Source organism: Ictalurus punctatus, chromosome 10 (assembly GCF_001660625.3).
Source record: "Ictalurus punctatus breed USDA103 chromosome 10, Coco_2.0, whole genome shotgun sequence".
Taxonomy (NCBI): domain Eukaryota; kingdom Metazoa; phylum Chordata; class Actinopteri; order Siluriformes; family Ictaluridae; genus Ictalurus; species Ictalurus punctatus.
In genome coordinates this window covers 21,385,186-21,411,430 of record NC_030425.2, presented here as the reverse complement: position 1 = coordinate 21,411,430, position 26,245 = coordinate 21,385,186, and the positions used below count along the sequence as shown (strand labels likewise).

The window sequence follows — 26,245 nt, the reverse complement described above, 5'->3', positions numbered from 1 at the left end:
TTGTCTCATGTCCACCTCTGGTTTGCTCATTAGAATAAAAATATACATCCAGATTTCTGTAAAGCTGATTTGTGACAGTGTCCATTGTTCAAAAGTCTACATAAATAAAACTAAATTGAATTGAATCTGAATTGAACTGAATTGAATATCCAGTTAAACCATCCATCCATCCATCCGTTTTCTGTATTGCCTATCCCAGGGAACTCAGGGCACAAGGTGGGGAGACATCCTGGATGGGGTGCCAACCCATCACAGGACACAATCCAGCACACATTCACACACCCATTCTCACACCAACCTATATCTTTGGACTGGGGGAGGAAACCAGAGTACCCACAGGAAACCCCTGAAGCATGGGAGAACATTCAAACTCCCCAGTTAAACCAGTTTAGTGTATACAATTTGGACTAACAAATAAAGGTTTCCATAATGTAGTTTAGTTCATCAGAACATAGAATGAAATGTGCAGTGAGAAGATGAGTGGATAGACTGTGGAGTCATTTGTTTTGGTATCATCTAGTGATACTTACCGCAATTACAACAAGATTAATCTAACCATCTCGGGTATATGACTCAGCATTATTTTTGCGTATGTAAACCCAACAAATGACCTCAAACCCCAAAAGGCTACAGGAAAAGCGGTTGCGGCACGCGCTTGCAAGCGCTGCGAAGTGTGCGCGCTTTGAAATTCTCGAACTCGTTACACGCTGCCTGATTGGTTACTGTGTGCGCGCGCGCTCGACGCTCACTTCAGTGTAAAAAAAACAACAACAACATTGCATCCTATTGCTATAATCCCAATGACTTTCTTGCTGAATGGGAAGTAATCGAGAATAGTAAAGGGGCGTTCGCCCAGTGTGGTATGTATTTTTCGAGCAGTTTCGCCTTGAGGAGAAGTGACGCGCGGGTTTGTGGTCGCCGCGCGCTCCCTCGTGCGCTCTGGTGAGCTTTTTGGATTTCAGCCGTTGGCCGGGTTTCACTCGCCGCTGCACAAAGTTAACAGCACTGGAGTGTATACCAGAAAGGAAGGAAAATGCGTTTGTTTGTTGTTTTTCTGTTGTCCACTTTGGTGTTCGTGTGTGAAACGTCTCCGTCTCGGAGCGTTTTTACTAATCACTGGGCTGTGCGGCTCAGAGGAGGCTCAGAAGAGGCTGATAAACTTGCTTCAAAATATGGCTTTACAAATTTGGGCCAGGTAAGGTTTTTTATTTATTACATGTACTTTCGGTCATATTTCGCAGAAAGAATATGATAGAAAACACTTCTCACGCTCTCTGCTGTAACACTGCTGTAGTGCTCCATCTGAGACTCGGTCCCATGTGGCTCCAGTGTCTCTGTGGAAGTGAACACGCTTCAGAAAACATTAAACTGCCTTTATGGGTACAAAAGCTTCTCACTGGGATGGACATCATGTCCGAGGGTATATAATGTGTATTTTTGGTTAGAGCAGTGCTTCTCAAATTGGAGTGTAGAGACACACAGGGGTCTGTGAAGCATAACGGAGAGGTCTGTGATATTTTGTTTTGTTACAGTGGTGGAAATTCCAACCCAGCATTATCAAAGCTGCTGCAGTTATTATTGAGTTCCTTACTCTGAAATGTCAGATACCAGTGAATACATTCATTTTACAATAAATAACTGTGATATTTACTGTTTAATGCATTATAATACCCCTGCTGAAATAAAGGCAATAGAAACCCAATAAAGGGAATTGTAATGGGAATTGTGTCGGTTTTAATGGAAACTGTAATGGTTAGTGTGAGTCTCTACTGGTAATGTGTTGCCTTCTATTGGTGGCATGTTATGTCTAGTGGATACCTTTAAGGACCAATAATGGTAATGGTTTTAATGGTTACCTGATGGTTTGTAATGGTATTTGCAGTGGAAACCAATAAAGTTTCGGTGATGGTTTTTATAAAAAAAAAATTCTCAGTAGGGACAGCAAACATGCTTTTTTTTTTTTTTTTTTTTTTTTTTTTTTACAGTATATCCTTATGTATTTATGGTAGTATACTGAAATAAAATGTTCTCAATCAACTGAATTTACGTGTGCACATTTGGCTCACACTTTTGTCTAAAGAGACCCAACAGTTAAGGCATGAGCAGTGCTGAGCTGAAGGTTAAAGGTCTTGCTTAAAGACTTAACCATGGCAGCTTGGCAGTGCTTCTGAACTGTAGCTGAAAGCCGTAATCACTAAGCCACCACTTCCCTCAAATGGGGTGCAATAATGCGACCACCTCTAACTTTGAATTAGGTCACACTTAAAATGCCCAACTTTGGTAAAAACCAAAGTTTTTACTAGCACATAAACTTACATAAAAATGCTTTGTGTTCACCTAAAATAGTCCCTGAAATAATGGGCACAAAAATAACAGAGTGATTTTCAGAATCTTTGCGTCAGATGAAACGTTAGATATGCCACTGTGTGTTGCTTATTCTGGTATTTTGCTCTTAACCAGTGTGTACTGTGCATTACAATATTGTAAAATAATACAAGAATATTTTGCTGTAAAGTAAATCTTGTAAATGTACACTGAAGTGAATGTGGTTAATCCAAGCCTCAATAACTCAATAACAAAATCAATTCAGCTTAAAAATAATGTGAACTTGGACCTAATATATCAATTATCAAACCCTACATGGGGTCTCTTGAGACGTTGGGCATTTCTACCAGCTTTTTAACGTAGTTCTATGCACATAAATTTCATTCAAATGTTTAAATGCTAATGAAATACTGTCGGCTTATTATTATTATTATTAAAATTCCATTAGCCTACATTCGATTTGGAGATCCTCTCCATGAAAACTGAAGCCAAACTGTGACAAGAGGGTAAAATTCCAGAAAAGGGAATTTTGAAGAACACTCCCACCCTGATGCTGACATGGGTCAGAAGATAACATCTCCACTCAAACATGAGTTATGAGGCATCACGTTTACTGCGCATGTAAGAAGGACACGAAAACAACAAAGAATTTATCCAAAAAAAAAAGTATTTAAAAAAAATAGGAACACATTTAACAAGTCAATAAATAATGTTAACAGACGTTTGTCAGGTCTCAAGATCTGTTAACTTGAATATATCAAGATAACACTTTAGTCTATTTTCAGTCTAAAGTAAGACCACATCAGTTATATTAGTTTTTATAATAGTGTAGTTGCAATATACTGTATATTAATTGAGTGATTTCACTATACCCAGCATGAAACGTCGCAAGTGTAACATGGTGTAATTTACCTGGATACGAACATCACAGATGATCAAAACGCTTGCGATCCGCCATGTTGAATGATTGTCATAGGAGATGGGTAGGTACTCCATGATACACATCATGTCTGAATGTGCGGTCTGGTGGGGAATAAGGCTGCAGCTGTTTTGAGCGCAACATACCCAAACAGGACAAGCTTTAAAATGTTGATTTTATCTGTAATCTTAAGTTCTGGTCATTTTCCTCTGTTTTCTAGATACCATAAATTGCGCTTGACTGACTGACAAAGAAATATTGTTGTTACTAATGGAAACCATGTTTTTATTCGGTTTAAATGTAACATTGGCATTGACCTTTAAAAGACCTTGCAGCCAAAACGGGCTATTAAGTAGCTTCTCTACTAAAGACCTTTATTACAGGAAAGTGTAGGAATTAAAGCAAAAAATAATTACTTTATTAGGTAAGGTAAGGAATGTCACAATTTCTGACACTAATTAATGGGGAGAATTTAGAATGACGTTATGTTTTTACAGTGGTTAGGAACAGGATGACATTGAAATTATTTTCTGTATATCTCAATGTGTAACACCGTACAATAATCATGATTATTGAGCAATATTCACGGCAATGTTCATGTTTATTACCACTGATTTATATACATTTGAATGGGTGCAGTTTTCATGGAGTGACCCAACGCATTTTACACCGACTGAAGAGGTGCCGTGTCCATCATGCCACCATGTCAATCAAATTGCCTTTACATTGGACATCTACAGCACACAGTGTGGCTATTTCAAATACATGCACAATAAGCATGTTTTTGAGCTGCATAGTCATGGTTTTCAGCTACAGGGAATGTTTAACCCTTAAAATGGGGTCACTGGTTAAAAAAGGTTGAGAACCCCTGGCTTAATGTGTTCAATGAGAGAAATGTTCAGTTAAGAAAAAAAATCTATGGCTCTACTAAAAGCCTGAATATTACTGTACACATTTAAATATTGCGCCTAATAGGCTGTGGAATTTACTATACAATTAAAGGGGTCACTGTCTGCAAAAAATTTCAGAACCCCTGAGTTAGTGAACATAGAGGAAGTAAAACTAGATGTAAGATACATAACTGGTTGTTAAGCACCACCGTGACAGTGTACATGGCTATAAAACAGCAGAGATAACACCAAGGAGGGATGAGAGATTCGGGATGGAAGATTTCCTCTTTCAGTTACCCTTCATAAAGACCATACGACACACTCGATAACTCAGTTTGCAGCTTAAAATGTTTAATGGGTGGAATGGTGGTGTAGTAGGTAGTGTTGATGCCTCACAGCTCCAGGGTGACCAGTTTGATCTCCCAAAAACATGCTGGTGACTATAAATCACAACTATAAGTGTGAAATTGTGTTTTGCATGGTACCCTGCACTGGACTCATGTCCTATCAAGGGAATATTCCAACTTTTCCCCCAATGTATCGCTTCACAATAATCAGACAAAATTGGCAAACATGCAAAAACATACCCCAAAAACAAAACGCAGCTACACACGTATTCCTAGCAAGTTATACATGTATTCATCTTAAACACATGTAATTCAGTTGCTCCAGTGGAACTAATCGGAAATGTATGTAGATACAACACTGGCAAATGTACTGTAAGTATGGAACCTTTGGGGTTTCTTGAGAGGTTAAGCTTTAAAATGCAGTTAACACCATTTGGATGATCATCAGAGTCAAGAAAGATGCAGCTGGTTATGTAAATCATCGCTGACTCCATGTGTGGCTAATTCCTGAATCCTAGCCCAGCTTTTCGAAGTTGCGAATTTGAAATTCCATATTTATGTGATGGACAGCTTTGGTATGCTACAATGTGCAGGAAAGAATATCTGTCTACTAGTCTGTTTATCTTCTTTGTAGGGGGCATGGTAAGATGTCTAGACATGTGTGCTCTTCTGTGAAATGTGATTTCTTTATATTCAAAATCAGCTTCAAATTCACGTGTTTTAAACCGTGAGTCTTCCTGCTTTGTAGATGTGTATTCTAGATGACAGGACATTTAAGATGCCTCGAGAGCTCACAGCAACATTTCCTCCCCCATCTCAAGTCACAGTGTGGAGGTTTTTAACATTCTGTTATAGCAAAAAAGGATTTCTGTTTCGCGAGTTGTTGCTTATAGCATGTAGATCTCCGCAGAGTAGAATGTACATGAGCGGAACATCATGCTGAAGACTAGCGAGCAAATTCAGAAAGAAATTCAGCAAAAAAGAGAATATGATCTCAGTCTGTACACACTGATGGAAAGGCGCTTTGCCAGTCGCACATGTGCACACATTCCTGCCTACACTTTTAGCCATTTCGTCTGGAGTGCATTATTTAACATCACAAGCTTTCTGATGGAGGAGAACTTGTATTTTTGGACCAGATACATTATATTACTTTAGCTAACTAACACCAGAATGTCAGCCTAAGATGTTATAAAGTGCATTAAACTATCAGAAAAAGCTCATACTTGCTGGACTTCACACCACCCACTGATTGCAATATGCGAACTTATATATTTTTTGTATTACTGTACTTTTAGAATGTACTTTTTGAGTCAGCGTCTTGAGATATCTGTTAATTAGTTATAACACCATATTTTTTGGAAAGCAGGTTTTTTCTTTGTCAGGACTAACTTCCTTTACCTCACTGCTACTTTTTTGATAACTTTTAATTGCTTATATGTTTGTGTAACTGTTTTTTTTTTGCTCTCAGATTGGTGGTCTGGAGGACCACTACCATTTCCATCACAGTCATGTGGTGCGTAGATCTACCTTTGCTTCCAGGGGTACACACAGTTTCATTCACATGGACCCCAAGGTGAGTCATCTCTTTCCCTGACCCCATGCAATCTCTCATCTTTCACTTTGCACCCCTTTTCTTATTCCGCACCTATAAATGCAGCTCCAGGCTCCTTAAAATGACAGGGAAATGGGCATCCACTTATCCATAGCTTTATTTGACAGTGCAGCCAGGCATTCAGAGCTAAGCTGTTTCCCAGGGGCCAGAAGTTGCCTCTCTCCTGCCAAGATTATCTCCTCCTGACAGCCAGACTCTCAGGAGCAATAAAACTTGAGGTGCTGCTCAGTTGGTGAGCAGCTTTGCAAAACCTCTCTGATCATATCATGCACATAGCTTGGAGTCGTGTGGCAAATACTCAGTAAACAATTTCATTGATGTCAAGTTTCAGGCTAGAGGCTTGGGCTGCTTCATTGCTGAATGTAGCCGTTAACCACACTCAACATCCATATTTGTCGCCAGTGGTTTTATCTAACACGGCTGGGATAACGGGATATGGAACGTGCCTACTGTATAAATAGAGTTAGTACCTGTTTGCACTTCCATGGTTTCGTACATTCTGCAGCTTGATGACTGTGAGACAGTAACCAATGAAACACTCTTTATTATTTTTTATTGGGTAGGTGATAATAAAGGTTTCCTTAAAAATGACCAGCAGAATGCTTGTTTCCTCAAGGTAATGTCATTCGATTTACAAATTCAAGTAGATTCATTACCGAGAGGGACTTTGCCCGTGCCTGGGTGACTTTTTCAATTAGTGTAATGATTATTATTAGGCTGTTATTTACTGGCACTAATTTCACCTTAATTGAATTTGGTCAAGTGCATTTAACTAGTGGTGTGTAATGCTGCGCATTCAAATAAAGGGATATGGGTGTATCGCTGTGCACTGTGTCTTCCTCTTTAGTGTTCATTTGAAATGTGCTGATGATCCGGTTACCTGACACTGATTGATGTAGTGATGTCACGATACCAAAAATCTAGTAGTCGGTACTGATACCACCAAAAGTACACGATACTCAATACCAAAGTCGATACCACGGTGTGGTATAAAATTTAAAAATTAAATAAATAAAAAACTCTCCTGGAGGACATCCTCCTCTGGCTGATACTGGCAAAGAGAGAGAGAGAGGGAGGGGGGTGTTGTAGTTATAAATCACTGTCTGGTAATGGTATATGGTGCGCGCACACACACACGCGCACCATATACTCTGAATGCAAGCATTAGTTTAAATTCACTGATATGGTTGCAGACCAGAACAATTTATTAAAAGCATGAACATTTGAATAATTATTAGTGACATTATGCTACATTTAGCTGACAGGACACGGGCTGAATGGAGATACATGGTGGCCCATTCGGAGGTAGTTTATAACACTGCAATGCGTTAACATCGTTAACATATAACAGGCTATCGCTAATATTACATGGAGCATAACGTTAGCTGGTTTCACAGCCACAATGCCAGCTGCCTCAAACAAACATAATATAGGGACCATCTTTCAGGTGCTTCGCCAAATTCCAGGTGTTTCCTCGCTTGGTGTAAAATGAACGATAGCATCGATTGCACACCGGAGACCGATACTAGGTTTCCTCTCTTTTCCTCTCAACGAGTCGGGGCGGAGCTAAACTTGTTAAATTGAGCTAATCTTCTGTAGTTTTTCCCGTGTGCTTGTAGGCGTTCCTCTTCTTCTTCACCACTTGTGGACCGACTAAAACACTTGCACGTTTTTGTTGCCCCCATCAGGTCCGGAAGAATCGCAACCTCTGTACTTTCGGTACAATCGATAGCAAAGGAAGTGCAGAAAAACAAGTACCGTCACGTTTTAAGAATGCTGGTACCGACTTGGTACCAAAGTATCGGTTCTCGTGACATCCCTAGAGTGATGGCTTGCCTGTTAGGACAGATTTGGTAGCAATCACAAACCAAGTTTCCATACAAGGGAGATTATGTTCAAAAGTTATATATATATATTATTCTTAAAATGTAGGCTTCCTGTTTAAATCATCATGGGCCAATGCGAGAGGAGTCATACACAGAGTATTATTTATAATCCTCGATTCGTGGCTTTATTTGAAATATAATTAGAAATAGTTATCTTTTGGAGGGCAAAAAGATTTGGAGTGGGTATTCCCTCTGCACACACACACACACACACACACACACACAACATTATTTATTTATTTGTTTATTTATTTTACTTGAGGTTGAATCAGTTTATGTACTGAGTGGGTAGTTTACTGCTTTGGCATTGACCCTATCAAGGAAGCTGAATCTGACTCGTTTCAGTGAGTTGACTGTGCATCGATGGTAATGTCGAAACACATTGCGCTTGGCTGGGGGATATGGATCTTGGCTCAGAAATTAATCTGGCCCAAGCTCATAGGTCTAGACAGCTAGCTGTTCATAAGCACCCAGTACTTTGGATGACTACTAAGCACAGCAAAAATCCCAGAAAGCAGTCGGAGTTACTATAATTTCTGTAACAAATTAACGATCTAGGAGGGTCTATCAGGTAATGATGACCTCCACAAGTTCCATCCAGATCTGGAGATCTGGTTCTGCCCCTGCCAGCTTGCATGCACCTGTGACAGACTCAAAGCAAGATGTGATAGGCACACCAAAGATGGCTGTGGATGAGTAGGATTACAGCATGCAAGTCATCACATAACAGCTGTGATGGCATGTTTTCTTTATCAGACTACAAGGACTTCATTGACATCTTGCAGAGCACACACCTGGAGGGCAAGGGATGGCAATGGGCAATTTTCAGCCAAGAACATTGCTTATTTGAAGAAGACTACATCAGTTCAGTGGGTCCTGATGACAATTTCACAGGGAGAAAATACACAATAGTTCCATCGCCAACCGTCAGCTTTTTCAGGGTCCAAGGCCTTGTCAATCACAGACTCTAACAGTTCAATTCAACTGTGGCAGTTTTTGTCCAATTTTATATCTGAGAAGGTTTAACCAGTACCTGCAGTTCCTTTCATTTCATATGCTGTGGGTGGCAGATGTATATCAAATCTGTGAATTTATAGGAGAGCTTCATAACACCAATGCAGGTCACACACTTCATCGGCATGAAGATGGATTCACTGAGAATGATAACTATCCCATCACCATGGCATGTAGTGGATATAATTTATCCAGTACGAACCCACCAGGTTCAGCCAAGGTGCCACGTGTTATACTTGTGTCTGCTGGGGTTGCTCATACTGATCCTTATGAGTCTTTTGGGTGTCTTTGAAAATACTTAAACTTGAGGAGTTGCATGCTCTTGCATTAAGCTTGCTTTGTATGTGTTGGTCACCAGATGACTCCTTGTTGTACCTGGTATGAGGCCTGTGTTTTTATTTATTTATTTATTTATTTATTTATTTATTTTTATTAGACTGCAGCCATTCAATCCTCAGACCAGCTGTTTATTTGCTATAGGATAAGACATATGGTTGCTCCATTGTCTAAGCAGAGGTGAGCCCACGAATTCGTGATTGTCATCACCATAGCCTGTAGATGAGCTGACTGGTCCTTACTTCTAATTATTTAAAAAGTTTACAGCTCCAGGAATTCTGTGCTGCCACTACCTGGGCGTCATCATGCACCTGCCCCAGATTTTACAAAGTTATCATTGCCCCTCCCAATGGTGTGAGTCATCTCTGAACACCTAAGTTAGTAAGTACTGTTCCACATGGCATTGTTGGCAGATGTTATCTGATGCCCGTCCTGGTTAGGAGGAGTGAAATAGAATGCTAGTTATACATGTTTGGATCCTGCACTAATATTGGCTTAGAGGTTTTAGGGAATGTACTCGGATGTTAGTGGCATTTATGACAAATACTGTGTCATACATTCACTATGTGACTTTGTTGTACTATCTCTGAATGCATGCACACATGCACAAGGGTTCATTCAGGTGTTGTACAATACCCCTGGGGGTTATGCAGGGTTTCAACATTTCATAAATGTCCATTCTTTGCAATATGATTCTAAATTGTTTTATCTTTTACACATGAAGTTTGGGTTTGTTTTCTCAGGTGGACTGGATCCAGCAGCAGATAGTAAAATCTCGAGTCAAACGCTATGCCCGGAGCGACCCCAACTTCATCTATTTCAATGATCCCAAGTGGTCAAACATGTGGTATATTGTAAGTAGTTTATTTATAACAAATATATTGCAGACTATATGCAATGCACAGTTGTGTGTTTCTCCTTTTTTCTTTTTTTTTAAAAACTACTTTAAGTTGTTAGCTGAGTATGTGGTTCCTAGGACTAATATTGATTTATATGATTATTTTTTTTCTTCTTTTTTTAATATTAAAGGGGTAGTTTATACATTTTAGAGCCTTCTGCTGCCCATGACACAATATATAATTAAAATATTGAGAAGCCTTTCCTCTGTTTACCAACTCTTAAAATTTTAACAGCACTTATAATGTATGTGCAACATATGCTAATGTTTGTACCCTTATGTTTCAGTAGGTGTGGGAGTGCTCATTTTGGCCTCAGTCTGTTTGCATCTCTTTCCTACCTAACATATTTCTTAAACAAATTCAAACTTACCTATTGCTCACAAGCGCATACACTTTGCTTCACAGAAAAGTTTCTGATATACTAATATTACCCAGTTTAATATCCAGTGTCTCTAAATAAATAACTGAATGAATGGTAAGAAAGGCCCATTGCAGTATATTAAGTAAGCACTGTAACCAGACTCCATATTTAAAAATTCAGCTGACAGAACTATTTCCCCTGATTTTGCCTTACAGGGATGTACAGCATATCCCAGAAAGCAATAAGGCAGTTACAGAAACAAACAGCAGTCACCACAGTGTCATAATGCATATTATATTTTATGCTAGGTCTGGGGGATATGATATCTGAATCACAATATACAGAAGTACTATTACTTTTCACTGGTATCATCAGGTGTGAGTGTTTTTATAGGTCCACTGATAATCACTGTAGCAAGTGAGTAAATATTTGCCATGATAATTCATGTCTCTACTGGTTTGTTTGCACTTATTTTGTCATATGAACAGTGTGACAGAAAAAGTGAGACAAACACATATTTTTAGTGGCGAAGAACCTCTGTTTGTTTTGCTAATAATTTTTTTTGCCTAAATGTAAATTTCTGGATTGCCCCTGTTCTTTCTAGGACACTCTTAGTATTAGAGCTGAGCACAGCAACTTTATATAGGACTGCTATACAAAGCTCGACAGCCATTATCTGTTTAGAATGTCAACTGCCGGAGTGCACAAGTCAATTTTAAAAAGGTTGATGAACAAATCTAACCTTTTGTATCTCTGCATTCCTGTAAGCTTTTGTGTTTATGTGTATAGCTCAGCTAAAATGTCCCATTACTATTGTGATAAAAAAAAAAAAAACCCAGGGCAATACGTAATATTGTCTTCCATCAGCCTTCACACTGTAATTTTGGGCCAAACAAAAAATGATAAATTAGATCCTTATGTACAAGTATTCTTTTCTCTTTTTTTCTATTTATTTATTTTTTTAATTAAATGTTTGTGGAAACGTGTGCCCAAAAATGCAATCTTATGTCAAGACAAGCCACATACATGTATTCTCCTTTACAAACACAGAATGATTAAAGATGTATAAATGGATATTGTTTATATAGTGAGTGCATCATGTCAGAAATCAATTCAATATAGCAGTTATACATTGGAATTTATCCCATGTAACTGGTTTCACACAATACAAGTGAAGATTGATTAACGTGAATGTTTCCAGAGATTAGTTATCATGGTTAATATGTTTCTTTCAAGTGTTATTATTGTGGTATGTGCCATTGCTTTTATTAAAATCATCCAATGTAGACAAACCAAAGAGATTAGGCAATTATCAAAATGAGGGAGAGGCAGAAAGGTGGGTGATGGGCAAACAGGCATAAAATAGAACAAACAGTGAGGGCAATCAGGAAAGAAACAGAGGTAAAATTTAAGTAGACTAAACAGGGAATGCAGAAGGCTCAGAAATGTCAAAGGCAAATGCTAGAGTGAGACTTTACAAAGACTGAATGGAATTCCATGTTATTTAAAGAGTAGTACAGTAGCTACAGTAAGTACTCTTAGCTTAGTTACACACAGCAGCTTGGGGATAACATTGCATACTATTCCATCCCATCTTCCCATGACTCATATCCATATCTCATTAGTCTAGCTTCAGAGTTCTACTATTAAAATTACGCAGTCCCTTATCATACCAGTATGAATTAAACACATGGTCAGCATTCACAAATGGTCCTTGACTATGCTCTGGATATTTAAATGTACTTACGTATATTTACAAATTAATCCAGATATTCATAATGTACTGAATGTCATGTCAGTGTTTCCCATAGCTGAAGACTACAACTCCCATGATCCTCATCCCATGACCTTATCTCAGGGCCTTTCCCTCTTGCATTTACTTGATTACTAATGCTTGTTTGCCATCGCACTACTCCCTTTAAATAACCTGAATTCTCAGTGTTACTTTGCTAAGTCTTTGCCAAAGGTGAGTTCAAGCCTTTGTTAGCTGCCTGTTTTGATCAGTGTTTTGACCATCGTCTGCTCACATGGAACTGATTTAGGTTTGTCTAGCTTATTCCTGTTTACCAATGGCTTGTTGATTCGCCTGCCTTCCATTTCTGAGTATTGCCGAGCCTGTTTTTTTTTTTTTTTTTTTTTTTTGCTACATTGATTTATTAAAATGAGAAAACCTGCACTTGTGTTTGTCTGCAAGCTTTATTACACTGAATTGAATCCACATGTATGTATCAGAGTTATAAAGACTTCTCTGTATCTTTGAAATCCGGAGTCACTTCAAATAGAACCTCTGCTATTTTTTCCAGCACTGCAGTGATAAAAACAGCCGGTGTCGCTCTGAAATGAACATCCTTGCAGCCTGGCAGCGTGGATATACAGGCCGAAATGTTGTCATCACCATCTTAGATGATGGGATAGAGAGGAACCATCCTGATCTGGCCCAAAACTATGTGAGCAGCTTCCTTCTACTTTTATAGTGCACTATAACGGCACAAGTTTTTACAACCTATGAAATGTTTCTAATAAGGCGCCATTTTCTCTTGCTTCCCTTTTAACACATTGAAATAAAATGATTGTTCTGCAGTTAAACAATATCACACGGAACAAGAGTGCTGTTGTATTGAATATCAGTACTGCTGTGATTTAGCCATAGGTAATCACAGCCATGCTGATATTGAGTACAACAGCACTCTTGTGATTGTGTTATTGCCTTTATACAACAGTTCTAGAAACAAGAAATTACTATCAAGTAACTGATATTTCAGACATAATATGGGCAAATATTTTGTTTCTTTTTGCGCCATCAATGAAAATAGCTCCCAAAGAAGCCACAGCTGGATAGAGCCTTGTGTGTTGCCATGCCAACACACAGGCTGACTGACAGCCCATAGTACAAACTATGGGCTGTCAGTCAACCTGTGTTTCGGTGTAACAAACTATTGCTAGAATTGCAATTTTATGTAGTGAACACAGACAAGTAGAGTGATACACTATGTATAAGCGCTCTTGGGATGCCGCTCGAACAACCTAATTAGTGGACCTGAACCGACTGTTGTAAAAGAGAAAAAAATTATAATTTCTTTTACTATACACTAACTGAAATTTTGCTGTAGATCAAGTAAATTTCTACCCATATGCACTTATATATTTCTTTGGGATGTGCAAACAGTGCTAGACACACCTTAATGTTGATTTTAGAAAGCACAATCAGCGCGAGCGGGTTTATTGCTGTGCTTCCTTCTGGCTTCGCAGGATGTAACCTTGCCATAAATACATTTCATTTCTTCACGTGACACTTTGGATTACTGTGATAAGTTATGGCCTGTGTAGGGCCCAATTTATTACCTTCTCTGTAATAGTGCGAAAAATGAGAGATGACCCAAATGGGACGAAAGCCTGAGTGGTATAAAATGATATATATTTATTTATTTCCCTGTTTATGGCTGATGCCGGGGGTGATTTGTTTGGTTCTTTTCCTTCTCGCTTGTACCCAGGACCAGCTGGCCAGCTATGATGTCAATGGTAACGACCATGACCCGATGCCACGTTATGACTCCAGCAATGAGAACAAGTGAGTGGAATGCTATGTTGAATTCAACAGAAATTTTGCTGCATTTCAAATATTAACACACTGTCAGCAAAAGGAATTGGGGTCTCAATTGGGTTCTGGTGTCAAGAGAATTTTTGCACTTTTTAGACCCTTACATTTATTGTCTGATGCTGGTTTCTTTAGATTTGTAGTGAAGCTAATATTTTGCTAACAGTGGTGGAGGTTTGTCCCACCAAAATCTTTTTCATAAATATATCCTCAAATTTTCATTTAGCTGCTATTTAGACTACATAAAGAGAAGAGACAATCCTTGTGCTGGCTGGTATGGAAGCCATTATGTTTTGTCCTGTGTAGTGCACATATTTAGGGAATAGCAAGCGTATCCTTGGGTGTGATCACTAGGACCATAGAAATATCTACAAAAAAGCTTTCAGTTTTGTGAAACATGCCTGTGCAATAGACAGAGCAACCTACTGTAAACAAATGGTTTTCACAATTTCCATGTCATTCTTTGCAGATTTTACCAGTGGTTTGAAAACTGTTTAAAAATATCAGATGGCAATCCATCTTATTCATATTTCTGTTTATTTACATTTACATTTATTCATTTAACAGACCCCTTTTATCCAAAGCGACTTACAAATGAGGAAATACAAGCAAAGCGATATATCAAGCAGAGAACTATACAAGTAGGGCTACTATACAGGATTTTTAATTGAGTTCTAGAGAAGCAAAGTACGCAGAGTAAGTTTAGATTTAGATTTCCCTTATGGAACTACATTGGAGCCTGGTCTGGAATGACTAGAAATAACTGCCTGGAAGTCATGGTAAAATATCAGTTAAGTTGACTGATTTTTATAAAATAGTAGGGATGTTGTAAAATGTTGTAAAATGTCACTAATCTAAACATAAGCACACTCCTGTTTTCAAAGCCATAATGTGTCCTAAATCACATCGGTAAGTCTGTGTGCCATTTGTTTCAAACTGGATAATCTTAAGTAAATTGAAGCAGTGTACTGTACTTTTGAGGAAACAAATTTGATGGAAAAGAACCAAACAATTGTGTAGCCATAAATTTATTTCTGAATTTTTGATTATATAGACATTCACTACTTGTTACATATAGTACATTAGCCTCATACCTTTAGTGTAAAACTTAAGAAGCAAACATCAGACACCAAACAAGTCTACACCTAACAACTACAACTGAGGTAAGGGGAAAATTAGCTAAAGTATTATTCAGATGGGATCAGATTTCCAGGCATATGTTAAGTAAAGTTACTGGAGGACATCTTTAGTAATTATAGTTGATTTGCCTAGGATAAGCAATGACTGTATAAATCACATATATGGGAATGTCTTAATGATGTACACATATTTATTACACTGGAAGTGATATATGTACTACATACACCTCATATTAATGCAAACTGATTGTTTTTACCTTTATTATAAGCACTTGTTATAGGGCTGTAAGGGCTGCCTGCAAGTCATGCTTATCATTAATAGGTTGCATGGACATAACGTATACATTGGGGTAAATAAGTACCGAACGCGTGAACATTACTTTCAGTAAATATATTTCCATTGAGGTTATTCCCATAAAATTTTCAGCAGACTTTGGTATTAACTCAAGAAATCCACCAATATAAAGAAATCCAAACATTAAAATCCATAAATGAAGTTATCTGTATTAAAGAGGAATGACACAGGAAAAAAGTATTGAACACGCGAACTGAAATTTATTTAATACTTAGTGGAGAAGCCTTTGTTTGTAATGACAGCTTCAAGACACTTCCTGTATGAAGAAATTAATGGGCCACAGTATTCAGGTGTGATTTTGACCCATTCTTCTAAATAAATTGTCTTTAAATCTTGTTCAATTGGATTCACTCAGGTGACTGACTGGGCCATTCTAACGCCTTATTTTTTTTTTCTCTGAAAGCAATTGAGAGTTTCCTTTGCTATATGCTTTGGATCATTGTCCTGCTTGAAGGTCCACACACGTCTCATCTTCATCCTGGTGGATGGCAGCAGATTCTTCTCAAGAATCTTCCGGTATAGGGCTCCATTCATCGTTCCTTCAATTATATGAAGTCTGCCAGTACCATGTGATGAAAAACAGTCCTACACCATGATGCTTTCACCTCCACACTTCACTGTTGGTATGATATTTTAAGGTGATGTGGAGTGCCATTTCTTCTCCAAACATGGTGTGTAGTATGACAGCCAAAAAGTTCAATTTTGCTCTCGTCTGACCAGACCACACTCTCCGGGTATTTCATAGGCTTGTCCAAATGAGTTATAGCAAACTTTAAATGAGCTTCGACATGCCTTTTCTTTAGCAATGGAGTCTTGCGGGGTGAGCGTGAGCAGTGGAGTGCATTGCCTATTGTTTTCTCTGTGATGATTGTACCTGCTGCCTCCAGGTGTTTCTGGAGCTCTTTCCGAGTGGTCCTTGGCTCTTGGGCTACTCTTCTGACTCTTCTTCTGACTCCTCGGTCAGAACGCGAGGAACTCCTGTGCGTGGCCGGTGGATGACAGAGTGATGTTGCTTCCACTTGTGGATAATGGCCCCAATGGTGCTTACTGGAGGATTCAGAAGTTTTGGAATATGTCTGTATCTGATTCCATCAATATGTTTAGCAGCAATAAGGTTGCGAAGGTCTTGTGAGAGCGCTTTGCTTTTGCCCATCATGAGATGTTTCAAATGTGACACCTTGGTAATGAAAAGCCTTTTTATAGACCATCAATTTACTAACCCAGCTGATATTAATTTGCACTGATAGGAGGTATAATTGCTTCCTAACTACTTTCGGATTTCAGCTGGTTCCTTGCCTTACCTTGCCTTGGAGAACTGCTTTTTCTTAGCGTGTTCAATACTTTTTCCTGTGTCATTCAACTATATTACACATAACTTTATTTATGAACTTTAATGTTGTGAATTCTTTATATATCCAAATTTCTTGAGTTAATACCGAAGTCTGGTGAATGACCTAATTGGAAATTATATTTACTGAAGAAAATGTTGATGCGTTCAATACTTATTTCCCCATCTGTATGTAGGCTGTGCCTATGCTAGAAACGTATTAACTTATATAAAACTCCTGGAAGCATTGATTCTCAGACAAATCTTTTTCAACACTGTTTATATTTTATTGTTCTGCATTTTTAACTCAGCTAATACTTGGTTTCAGTTTGGTTTCAGTGGGATAGGAAAGACAATAGCAGACGTGTCTGGAAATCTTATCCTGTCTGAATAGTACTTGCACTGAATAAAAAGCTTCTTTTCATTTCGATCCAGTTTTATTTGTATAGCACTTTTAACAGTGAACATTGTCACAAAACAACTTTACAGAAATCTGGATATTACATTTTAATTTAAATGTATCCCTAGGGATAAACGGTTTTCCAATAGGACATAACAGTGTCTTTACTCACATGTCAATACAGATGGGATATATGTACAGTATATTATGTAGCGTTACTTCTATATGTCCCTTTAAATTACTCACATGACAGATTCTGACTGGACTAAAATCGCAGGCATACACCAGTAATAATTGCATTACCCCACCCAGCATGTAAAACTAATCCAGCCCGAACAGGTTTTAAAATGCAAGGCTTAAAATGTTTTCTGCCAAACCATTTCTTTAAATGATTAGTGCTTGGTGGAAGTCCTATTTCACTTTGCTTCCTGTAAATGCTTGTTTTGTCAGCAGCACCGCAGTATGTGTGAAGCTGTCATATTCATTTAGGTCGGCAGATCCGACATTAACAAGCTCTGTGCCTTCAGTGATGACACTCCAATCTATATGTGTGAAGAGATGTCAAATCCCAAATGTCTCAACTCAAAACTATTCCACTTTCATAGTGTAGTTTTTCAAAAAAAATTTCACGTATAACTAGTGAGGCATGTTTTGTTGTCAAGGTAAGGCATGGAAGTCATCCAAATCATGAGGGATTGAGAAAGGCTTGTGTTTTAATTGAAAACGGCTTCGCTCATCAATAAACACCTGAATTAACGTCTGTTCTTGTTTGTCCCGCCTCATGTTTGCAAATCATCTCTGCGCTACACCTGCAGAGAGAGCTGAGGCGAAACTTCAATTGAAACTTCTTCTCCGTCTTGATTTTTGAATGTGCAACAGTTTGAGATTCTCAATTAATTTTCCTGTTCACGCTTAGAGCTCTAATCTGTGCAGAATTGAATGAGCCTGTTGGAGCAGAAGAAGTATGGGGAAAATCAATTAAAAGAGTGCTTAAGTGTGCAAGTTTAGGTGCTGCAGAGACTGAGACTGAAAATACTAGCACCAGAGAGAGAAGGATAACAAGAGAGATGTAGAGAATGACAGATGTAGATGTGTTAGTACTGTTTTAGGCCTAGGGAAGTAATAGTTCCTTTATTATTTACTTCCTAGGTACACACCCACCCACCCACACACACACACATACACACACACACACACACACACCCTATTAACCTATTCCTAATGGTCTGATGAATTCCAAGGCATTGTGAAGTTATGCTGTGGTTAACTCAGAAGTGGGAAGTTGGAACTTGGAATTACGTCATTTTCGAGAAATTACATCAAAAGTTGTTTACTTTTCCTCAGTGCTTTGGTTTTGTCCATATAATGATGTAGAGCACAAAATGGGCACAAGCAATGAAGCCACTCCTCCTCCGATGAGGAAAAAGGTGGCAAATGAAAAGCCAGTAAATCCACCGGTTTGCAGATGAGAGCTGACTCGCTTAACTTTGGCACAAATGCTGGATTGGTCTTGAGAGTCACTCTTGAGAAATCCAAAGCAAAAAGCATACAAAAGGCATGTACTGACAAAGCATTGTATTAGTATCAACCCCTACATGACATGCAGATATCACAGCAAGATAAACTTTAATGGTAGAGAAGGCTCTGCCTTTATCCAAATGTTCCTGCAGAAAACACAACACATCCGCAACAGAACAAAGGAAAGGAACAGTGCATATTTTCGCACACCATTGCTCAAATCTACTCCATTTCTGACCATATGCACAGCACGTTGAAGCCACTCTTGTGCCCAAAACGCATAAGTTTAGCCTCTCATGGGCCAGGCCCAGAGAGCCATTTTGTCTGGGGCGGGGTGAAAAATCTCCCCTCGCACTTGCGAGAGAAGATCCCTGTGTAACCGGAGAGGCTAGGGCTGGTTGTACAAGAGCTGAATTATCTTCATTAGCCATAACTTTCCCAGCCAATTCGTGGTGATCAGTATTACGGACTGACCACTTTCCCTTACTCTTCTTAGAGTTGGTACGATCAGACTCAGTGGAGGAAATACGTAAAGCCATGCAGAGGTGCTCCAGAGCATCCACACCCATAGGCACACCATCTCTCACCAGAGAGAAGAATAGAGGGCAATGAGTGTTTTTGTATGATTCGAAGAGATCTAGGGCAGCTCGGCCGAACCTCTCCCTCAACTGGCTCACCACCTGAGGGGAGAGAGTCCATTCACTCAGAGGGTTCCCTCTGGACAGAAGGTCCTCTCCCACATTCATCATGCCCGGGACATGAATCGCCCGCAATGAATGAAAATGCCTCATTCTCCACACAATCAGTTTCCTGGTTGCGGAGCTGAGGAGAGCATGTGCCCCTCTAATGATTTATGTAAGCACCACCACTGTGTTACTGTATCTGATCTGAACAAAACATGGTGGTTCCACAGAAACTGCACAAATGTTTCAATGCCAGAAACACTGACAGTTTTAGGAAGTTTATATATGCATTCTGAAGCAAGATGGGCCATATTCTGCCCTGGCACACAGCGCACCATCCTTTGAGCAATGCATCCATTATCGCTACCTTTCTCGGAGAAACTGCCCCAGCAGAGTTGCAGATTCAAGAAACGAGCGACCTCTCCAGTAACGGAGAGCATGAATGCAGAATGATGGTACTATCACTTTTCTGTTGAGGTGGCATTTTGGACACAGCACTGCGCCGCTGTCTAGCGCTGAAACTTTCTCGTTCACAACAGTCCCAATGGAATGACCAAGACTGTCAAGGCCAACAGCCCCAGAAGACGTAACCATAGTCTGAATGGGACCTTCCTCCCTTCCTGAAAAAGGGTTAAACCGCCAAGAATTGTCCGATGCGCTCCTCTGATAGGAACACTTGATTACAGATCTGAGTTCAGTCTGCGGTGTTAGAGCCTCTTTGACACATTTGCTGAACACTCTTGGGGCTAATGAGAGCCTGAAAGGAACCGTCAAAAAATTTATAGGCTGTATCTTGATAGGAAAACCTGAGGAATTTTCTATGTGCTGAGTAAATGCCTATGTGGAAATATGTGTCCTTCAGAATGACTTACGTAAACCAATCTTTGGGACGAATAAAATGAGAGCACTTTGAGCGTGAGCATTTTGAACTTGTACTTTCTGAGGTGTACGTTGAGGTTCCATAAATCTATAATGGGATGGAGACCTCCCACTCTCTTGAGAATGACAAAGTAACAGGTGTAAAATCTCTGACCACTGTCCTCTGGTGGCACTATCCGAATTGCTCTTTTGCTCAATAAAGAGGTTATTTCTTCCTCTAAAATTTGAGATGAATCCCCTTCTGCTGTTGACTTTAACATACTGTTAAAAAGTGGTGGTTTTACAGCAAATTGCAGATGATAACCCCAGTTTATTGTGGATAATATTAAATGCACCAGGGGGAACTGGTACCAACACTGCAACTGAACTGGTCAGAAAAGAATATTCTGACAGTTTCCCTTGTCCAACACCTTCTCTTTGCAGGAGGGGGATAACAACAGATACTCCGCAAGTGCTATTGCTCGTCCTTTCATCTTGGGCAGAAGAGCGAATTAGGTAGCCCGCCATTTTTCCACTCCACGAGTGTTGGCCTGGCCGGTGTGTAGCTGCTGCTGGCACATTGGAAGGTTTTCCCCTCTGCTGAGATGGCTTAGTCTCTGACTGCTGAGTCAGCATGGGAGGTCTGGGGCTCCTAAAACTGCCCACTCCTAAGTGTGGGTTTGAAACTGCAATAATGCAGCTCTCTTCCCAGGGAGCCAGGTTTGATGTCCCCGCATCCATTTGCCTCACCATCTCCTCCATGAGTTCCACTTGATAAGCAGTGAGGAGACAGGTGGCATTAAGAGCCCTCACTGCCAAGGCTGAAGATCGGTAGATTTTCTGGTAAACTGAGGCTGTTAAGCAATCAGAACGCCCTTGCAGCGAAGCTGAGGCAGAAGAAAATGATGTCCTAGGGAGGAGATGATAAGTCACTGACAGTTAAATTGGAGGGTCATTTGACATCCCTAAGTGCTCCATATTGTGCACGTCCAGTCTGGAAAATCCTTTAACAGGAACCCTGTGTGAAAAGGCTTTATCCCAGAAATGTTTCATCTCTGAAACACATTGTTGGCCAGCTGTTGTTGGCCAGGGCACGTGACAGAAGCCTCTTGCTATCCTAAAGATCTCTCTCCACTTCCTGGCCCGCTGTTACGACGGCCATTCAATAGAGAGTCTTTCCGCTGCCCTCCGGCACATTTCAATAAAGTCGAGCTCTGCCTGAACTGGAGAGGCGGACCCATCGCTCAATGCGCTGCCTGGCCAAGAGATATTTGGTGGGAGGATCACATTGTCTTCACCCTCCAATCCCTCCTTCTCTAATAGATGTGCGATAGCCTCGTCATCGACATCCTCCTCCTCGCCTTCACCAGCTAAGATGTTTAATCCAAAGAGGGAAGGCAGCTCAGGGGAGACCGCGTCCATTAATTCACCCCAACTGCATGACACGGGTCAGTAGTGTAATTGTAGAGGGTCCGTGGGAAAGTTTTAAAAATGTTTAAATAATATTATATATGAAGGCAGCAATGATAAAACGATCAGTCTCACATTGTGCTTGAATTCCAGAATTTTAATTTAAAAGTTCAGAACCTTCTTATGTCATAATAGTTGAGAACAGAGAAAATTTTGATGATATGATCACTAGACCCATTCATAGTCTTTATGAAGACACCAAAAGTTATCAGCCATTATTGTTTACATTGTGTTAATTGAAGCATGAAAAAATGCTGATCTTTCTTTCGTGGGTATTCACAGTAATACAGTGATGAACTTATACTAATTTATTCGACTGAGCATCATCATCACTTAAATACTGAAAACTCACAGAATATGCATTATACATCAATCTCAACTTGAATATTTTCCACAATTCTGTCATTTACAGGGAGTTCATCAAAAAAAAGCTTGACTGAGTGGTCCAGAAAACTTTTTTAGACACTGAATGTCGTATTTCGCGCATGACACTGGAAGACGCTCCGTGTTCTTTGGTTTATCAGTCTGTGGAGGATACTCCTCCATGTTGTTTGATCTAGTACTGAAGTTTGCTGAGAGCAATTACTAATGAGATATGTTGAAGAAATTTGACAGTAAGTTAACAATGAAATTCACTCAGCTGGGCGTCCACCATTACTCAAAGCCTATTAGCTGATTTCGGTCCTGTGACTGGACTGTGATCATTTTCTCACAGTAGGCTATGGACTCTGATCATTTTTCCAAAGCATGACTTTATTTTAAATGGAAAATTTTGTGACCCTGATCTTTCTATCATCCAAGTACATTTATGAGATCATTCTTCAATGCTCAATCAACAGCCGTGGATGCACAACTCCAAAAATACTGTTTTGTGTCTCTGATCGTTTTTTCATTGTGGTCTTCATATATATTTTTTGTTAAATGGATCAAAACATATTCAAATGAGATGTTTTACAATGAAACAATTTGGTTATTCGCGTGCATTCACAAATATCACGATCCTTCATTGATGGATTTTATTTCAAATTTATTTACAAATGAAATGAAATAATTTGCAAAAACCTATGAGTTGTAGAGAAGTTCAAGTGTCACATTGATGGATAAAATAAACAAAAGATAATTCAGTGATTCATATTAAATGTTGCACCAACAATAAAATGTAAAAAAAAAAAAATCTTGAAATGTTTTCATAAAATTTTAATGTCCAATGTTATTATTAATGTTAAATATTAATAAAATAAAGCAACATATATAAATATATAGCCTATAATTGTTGTGTAGTGAGGGGGTCCTTGTGGACTGTTCAAAATATGCTAGGGGTCCAGAGCTCACAAAAGCCTGAAAACCACTGGTCTAGTGTATGAATTTTAGAAAAGTAACATCGTCTCAATTAGAACACGTTAGTTTTTTTACTAACCAGAATTATAAGCTGTTTCCTAGTCAGTGGCACATGAGGTTATATGCACGTAATGTGATGCTTTAGCTTTAGCAGATACCCGGAGTCAACGACACTGACTTTCTTCAGTTTACTGTTTGTGTCAGTGTTACCTTTTACTCCCAACATGACCTCAGTCACCATCAGACGGAGGCGAAATCATCAAGTGACTGGGGAAGAAATTGTGCAACCTCCCAGCCCTCTAAGGCAGAGGGCATTTTATACTAAACACCATGGAGAAGATAAAACTTTATAAAGGGGAGTTTGTGTAGCAGGGAAGCACGACAGTGATGCACGAGCACAAACATATGTTTGTATCCAAAATGCTCCACTGTGTGCAAGGGGTTGGGGAAACTGGTGCAAGTTGCTTAAAAGGTTTAGTGTAATTTAAGTTTATTGTCATTATATGCTGTATTTGCACGCTTGCAGTGTAACTTCTGTCATTTATTATAACGGAAGTGATCTATTAGTAACGAGACCTGTTGCTCCTCACTCGCAGTGGGAACGCACGTAAGATCTGTAATGTCTAATTAAAACACTATGATCAAAAGTAAAACAATATTCCTAAAAGCAGTGAGTAACAAAAACCATAAGGTGCAGTGAAAGAGAGTTTTTATTATTAATTTAGGACTGCAGTTTAATTCAGTGCTTTTTGTGCATCCATAAAAAAGCAATACATAAATACTATTATATAATATTATATATAAAAGTTTATATTATATATAAGCATTTATGCATTACTTTTTATGGATACAAACAAAGCACAGAATTAAACTACTAAACTACCTAAATGAATAATATATATTCTGGTGTGTGTCTGTGTGCATTGGGTTATTTTCTGTCTTATATAATTGAACAAACAGTTGTGTAAAGTTTTAGTCTGATGTTTATATTTGTAACACTCAGTTTGTGGATTTTATTTTAAATTTTAAAAAAAAGGGTACTGAAAGTTTGCCCCGCCCCATCCGATTTAATTCTTCTGCACTATTTAATTGTTCCACAAGGTGGCAACAGTGACCCAGGGCCGTTGATTCTGAAGATAGTTGAAGAAAAAAACGAACTAAACGTAAGAGACGGAAATGAGTGCAGTTTAGGAAGTACCCGCATTTGTATAACTCTAGCCTTAAAGTGTATAAGGATTTATATATGGGTGATAATCGTGGCAAGAGATTGCCCATGCGTTGTTCTTTGTGTTGTTGTGATCCTTCTTCATTGTCGTCCTTCACACCAAAAGACCTGCTTTACTGCTCTGTACTGACTCTTGTAGGCCAGTAGGGGTAGTGCAAGTTGTCGTAATGTGCATGCGTTGACCGCCTGTGTACGTGTACATGTCAAATGGAGTATACTTTGAAAGGCTATGCGTACATCTGAGCGCCTGTGTAAAAGAACGAAGTATACCAGAGGCTTTAGGGTGTAGCTGTGATGTGCCTGCTCCCCTGTGTGGTTCTGTGTTTGATCAGTGTTCTTCTGTCTGCAGGGTGTTGCATGTGTTTGCTAGAAGCTATTTCTCAAAAAACTGACAGGACAAAAATCTGTGAGATCCACCAGTAATAATTGTATTACACCTCCTCCCCATATTAAACAACTCTAGTCCGAATAGAGCTTCATTTATTTTTATTTTGCCCAACCATTCCTTTAAAGGATTAGTAGATGTGCTTGGTAGAAGTCCCAGGTCACTTTGATTTAAATGCTTGTTTATCAGCAGAACTGCAATATGTTCAAGGCTGTCATATTCATTTAAGTTGTTTCTCAAAACACTTTGCTTTTCTTTTATCATTCTGCTGCTAGCAATCGTAATGAGACTGCATACAGGCCAATCGGGTGCTTTTGCATGTCATGATAAACTCATTAGGGAATGACGATCAGGGGATGCATACTTATTAGTACTGACTTCATTATGAATCTGTCTGTCTGAATCACAGGCATGGGACCCGATGTGCTGGGGAGGTGGCTGCTGTGGCTAACAACTCGCACTGCGTTGTGGGTATTGCCCACAACGCCCGAATTGGAGGTATGTTGATTTCCCAAAAAATTAATTGCCTTGCTTGCACTGTTTTATGTATAAATGTCAGTGCACATATCAGCTAATTCTGGATTCGTTTTACTCTGAGATGTTTTAGATGTGTGCAGGCTATTGTCTTTAAGCAACTTTGGTAACACTTTATTTCAGCAGTCTGCTTTTAGATAATCTACAGTCATGAAAGCAGTCAATATCCTCTCAGTTGACTGTCCTGAACAAGCCGTAAGCCATATAGTCATAATTTCTATCAATAAAATACACATTTCCTATTAGCCAAATAAGCAAAAATAAATAAATATATAAAATAAATCAACAAAGCATCTGTGGAGTATTTAGACTTTAGTGTATGTTTCAACAATTGTTCTGTTTATTCATGTATGCATGGATATATCTGTAGACATTTAACAAACTATCAACTAACTAATAGGTCAGATAGGAATAGTGTCATTAAAAACTACTGGATAGTCATGTGATCATTAGGAATAGACCATCCAAAGTGTTATAAAAACATTACTCACTACAAAAAATAAAGAGGTGTAATTCAGCGGCCCTGTAGGACTTGAGTTTGTTACATTCAAGAAAGATTAGAAAAGTTTGATGGACACATTATCAGTATCTGCTACAAATCTGGGAAACAGTGCTGCTGTGAGTCAAAATGGGGTCCTTTAAGATGCATTTCATTAAAATGCCTGTATGATTTTCTGTCAAGATTTTCTTCTAATAATGATAGAGAGCGATCATTTAGGAATGACGAGAAACACACACCATGGGTCTCATTTATCAGTCTTTTAGTGAAGTTATGTGTAAATGTAAGCCAAACAAAACAAAAAGTTTCTGCTGGATTTTTGGGGAA

At 39.0% G+C, this 26,245-nt stretch overlaps 1 protein-coding gene across 2 annotated transcripts in view; it reads left to right on the top strand.

Annotated features, from left to right (window-relative positions):
* The first annotated feature begins 703 nt into the window (after positions 1-703).
* pcsk6 (proprotein convertase subtilisin/kexin type 6) overlaps positions 704-26,245 on the top strand; it is an 88,232-nt gene continuing 62,690 nt past the window's right edge. For both annotated transcript variants that reach the window (XM_017479017.3, XM_017479016.3), the window contains exons 1-6: positions 704-1,195; positions 5,953-6,057; positions 10,076-10,186; positions 12,896-13,039; positions 14,084-14,160; positions 25,295-25,383. In XM_017479017.3, coding sequence (XP_017334506.1) covers positions 1,034-1,195; positions 5,953-6,057; positions 10,076-10,186; positions 12,896-13,039; positions 14,084-14,160; positions 25,295-25,383 — 688 coding nt within the window. In that variant the 5' untranslated portion in view covers positions 704-1,033. The remainder of the gene's footprint in view (positions 1,196-5,952; positions 6,058-10,075; positions 10,187-12,895; positions 13,040-14,083; positions 14,161-25,294; positions 25,384-26,245) is intronic.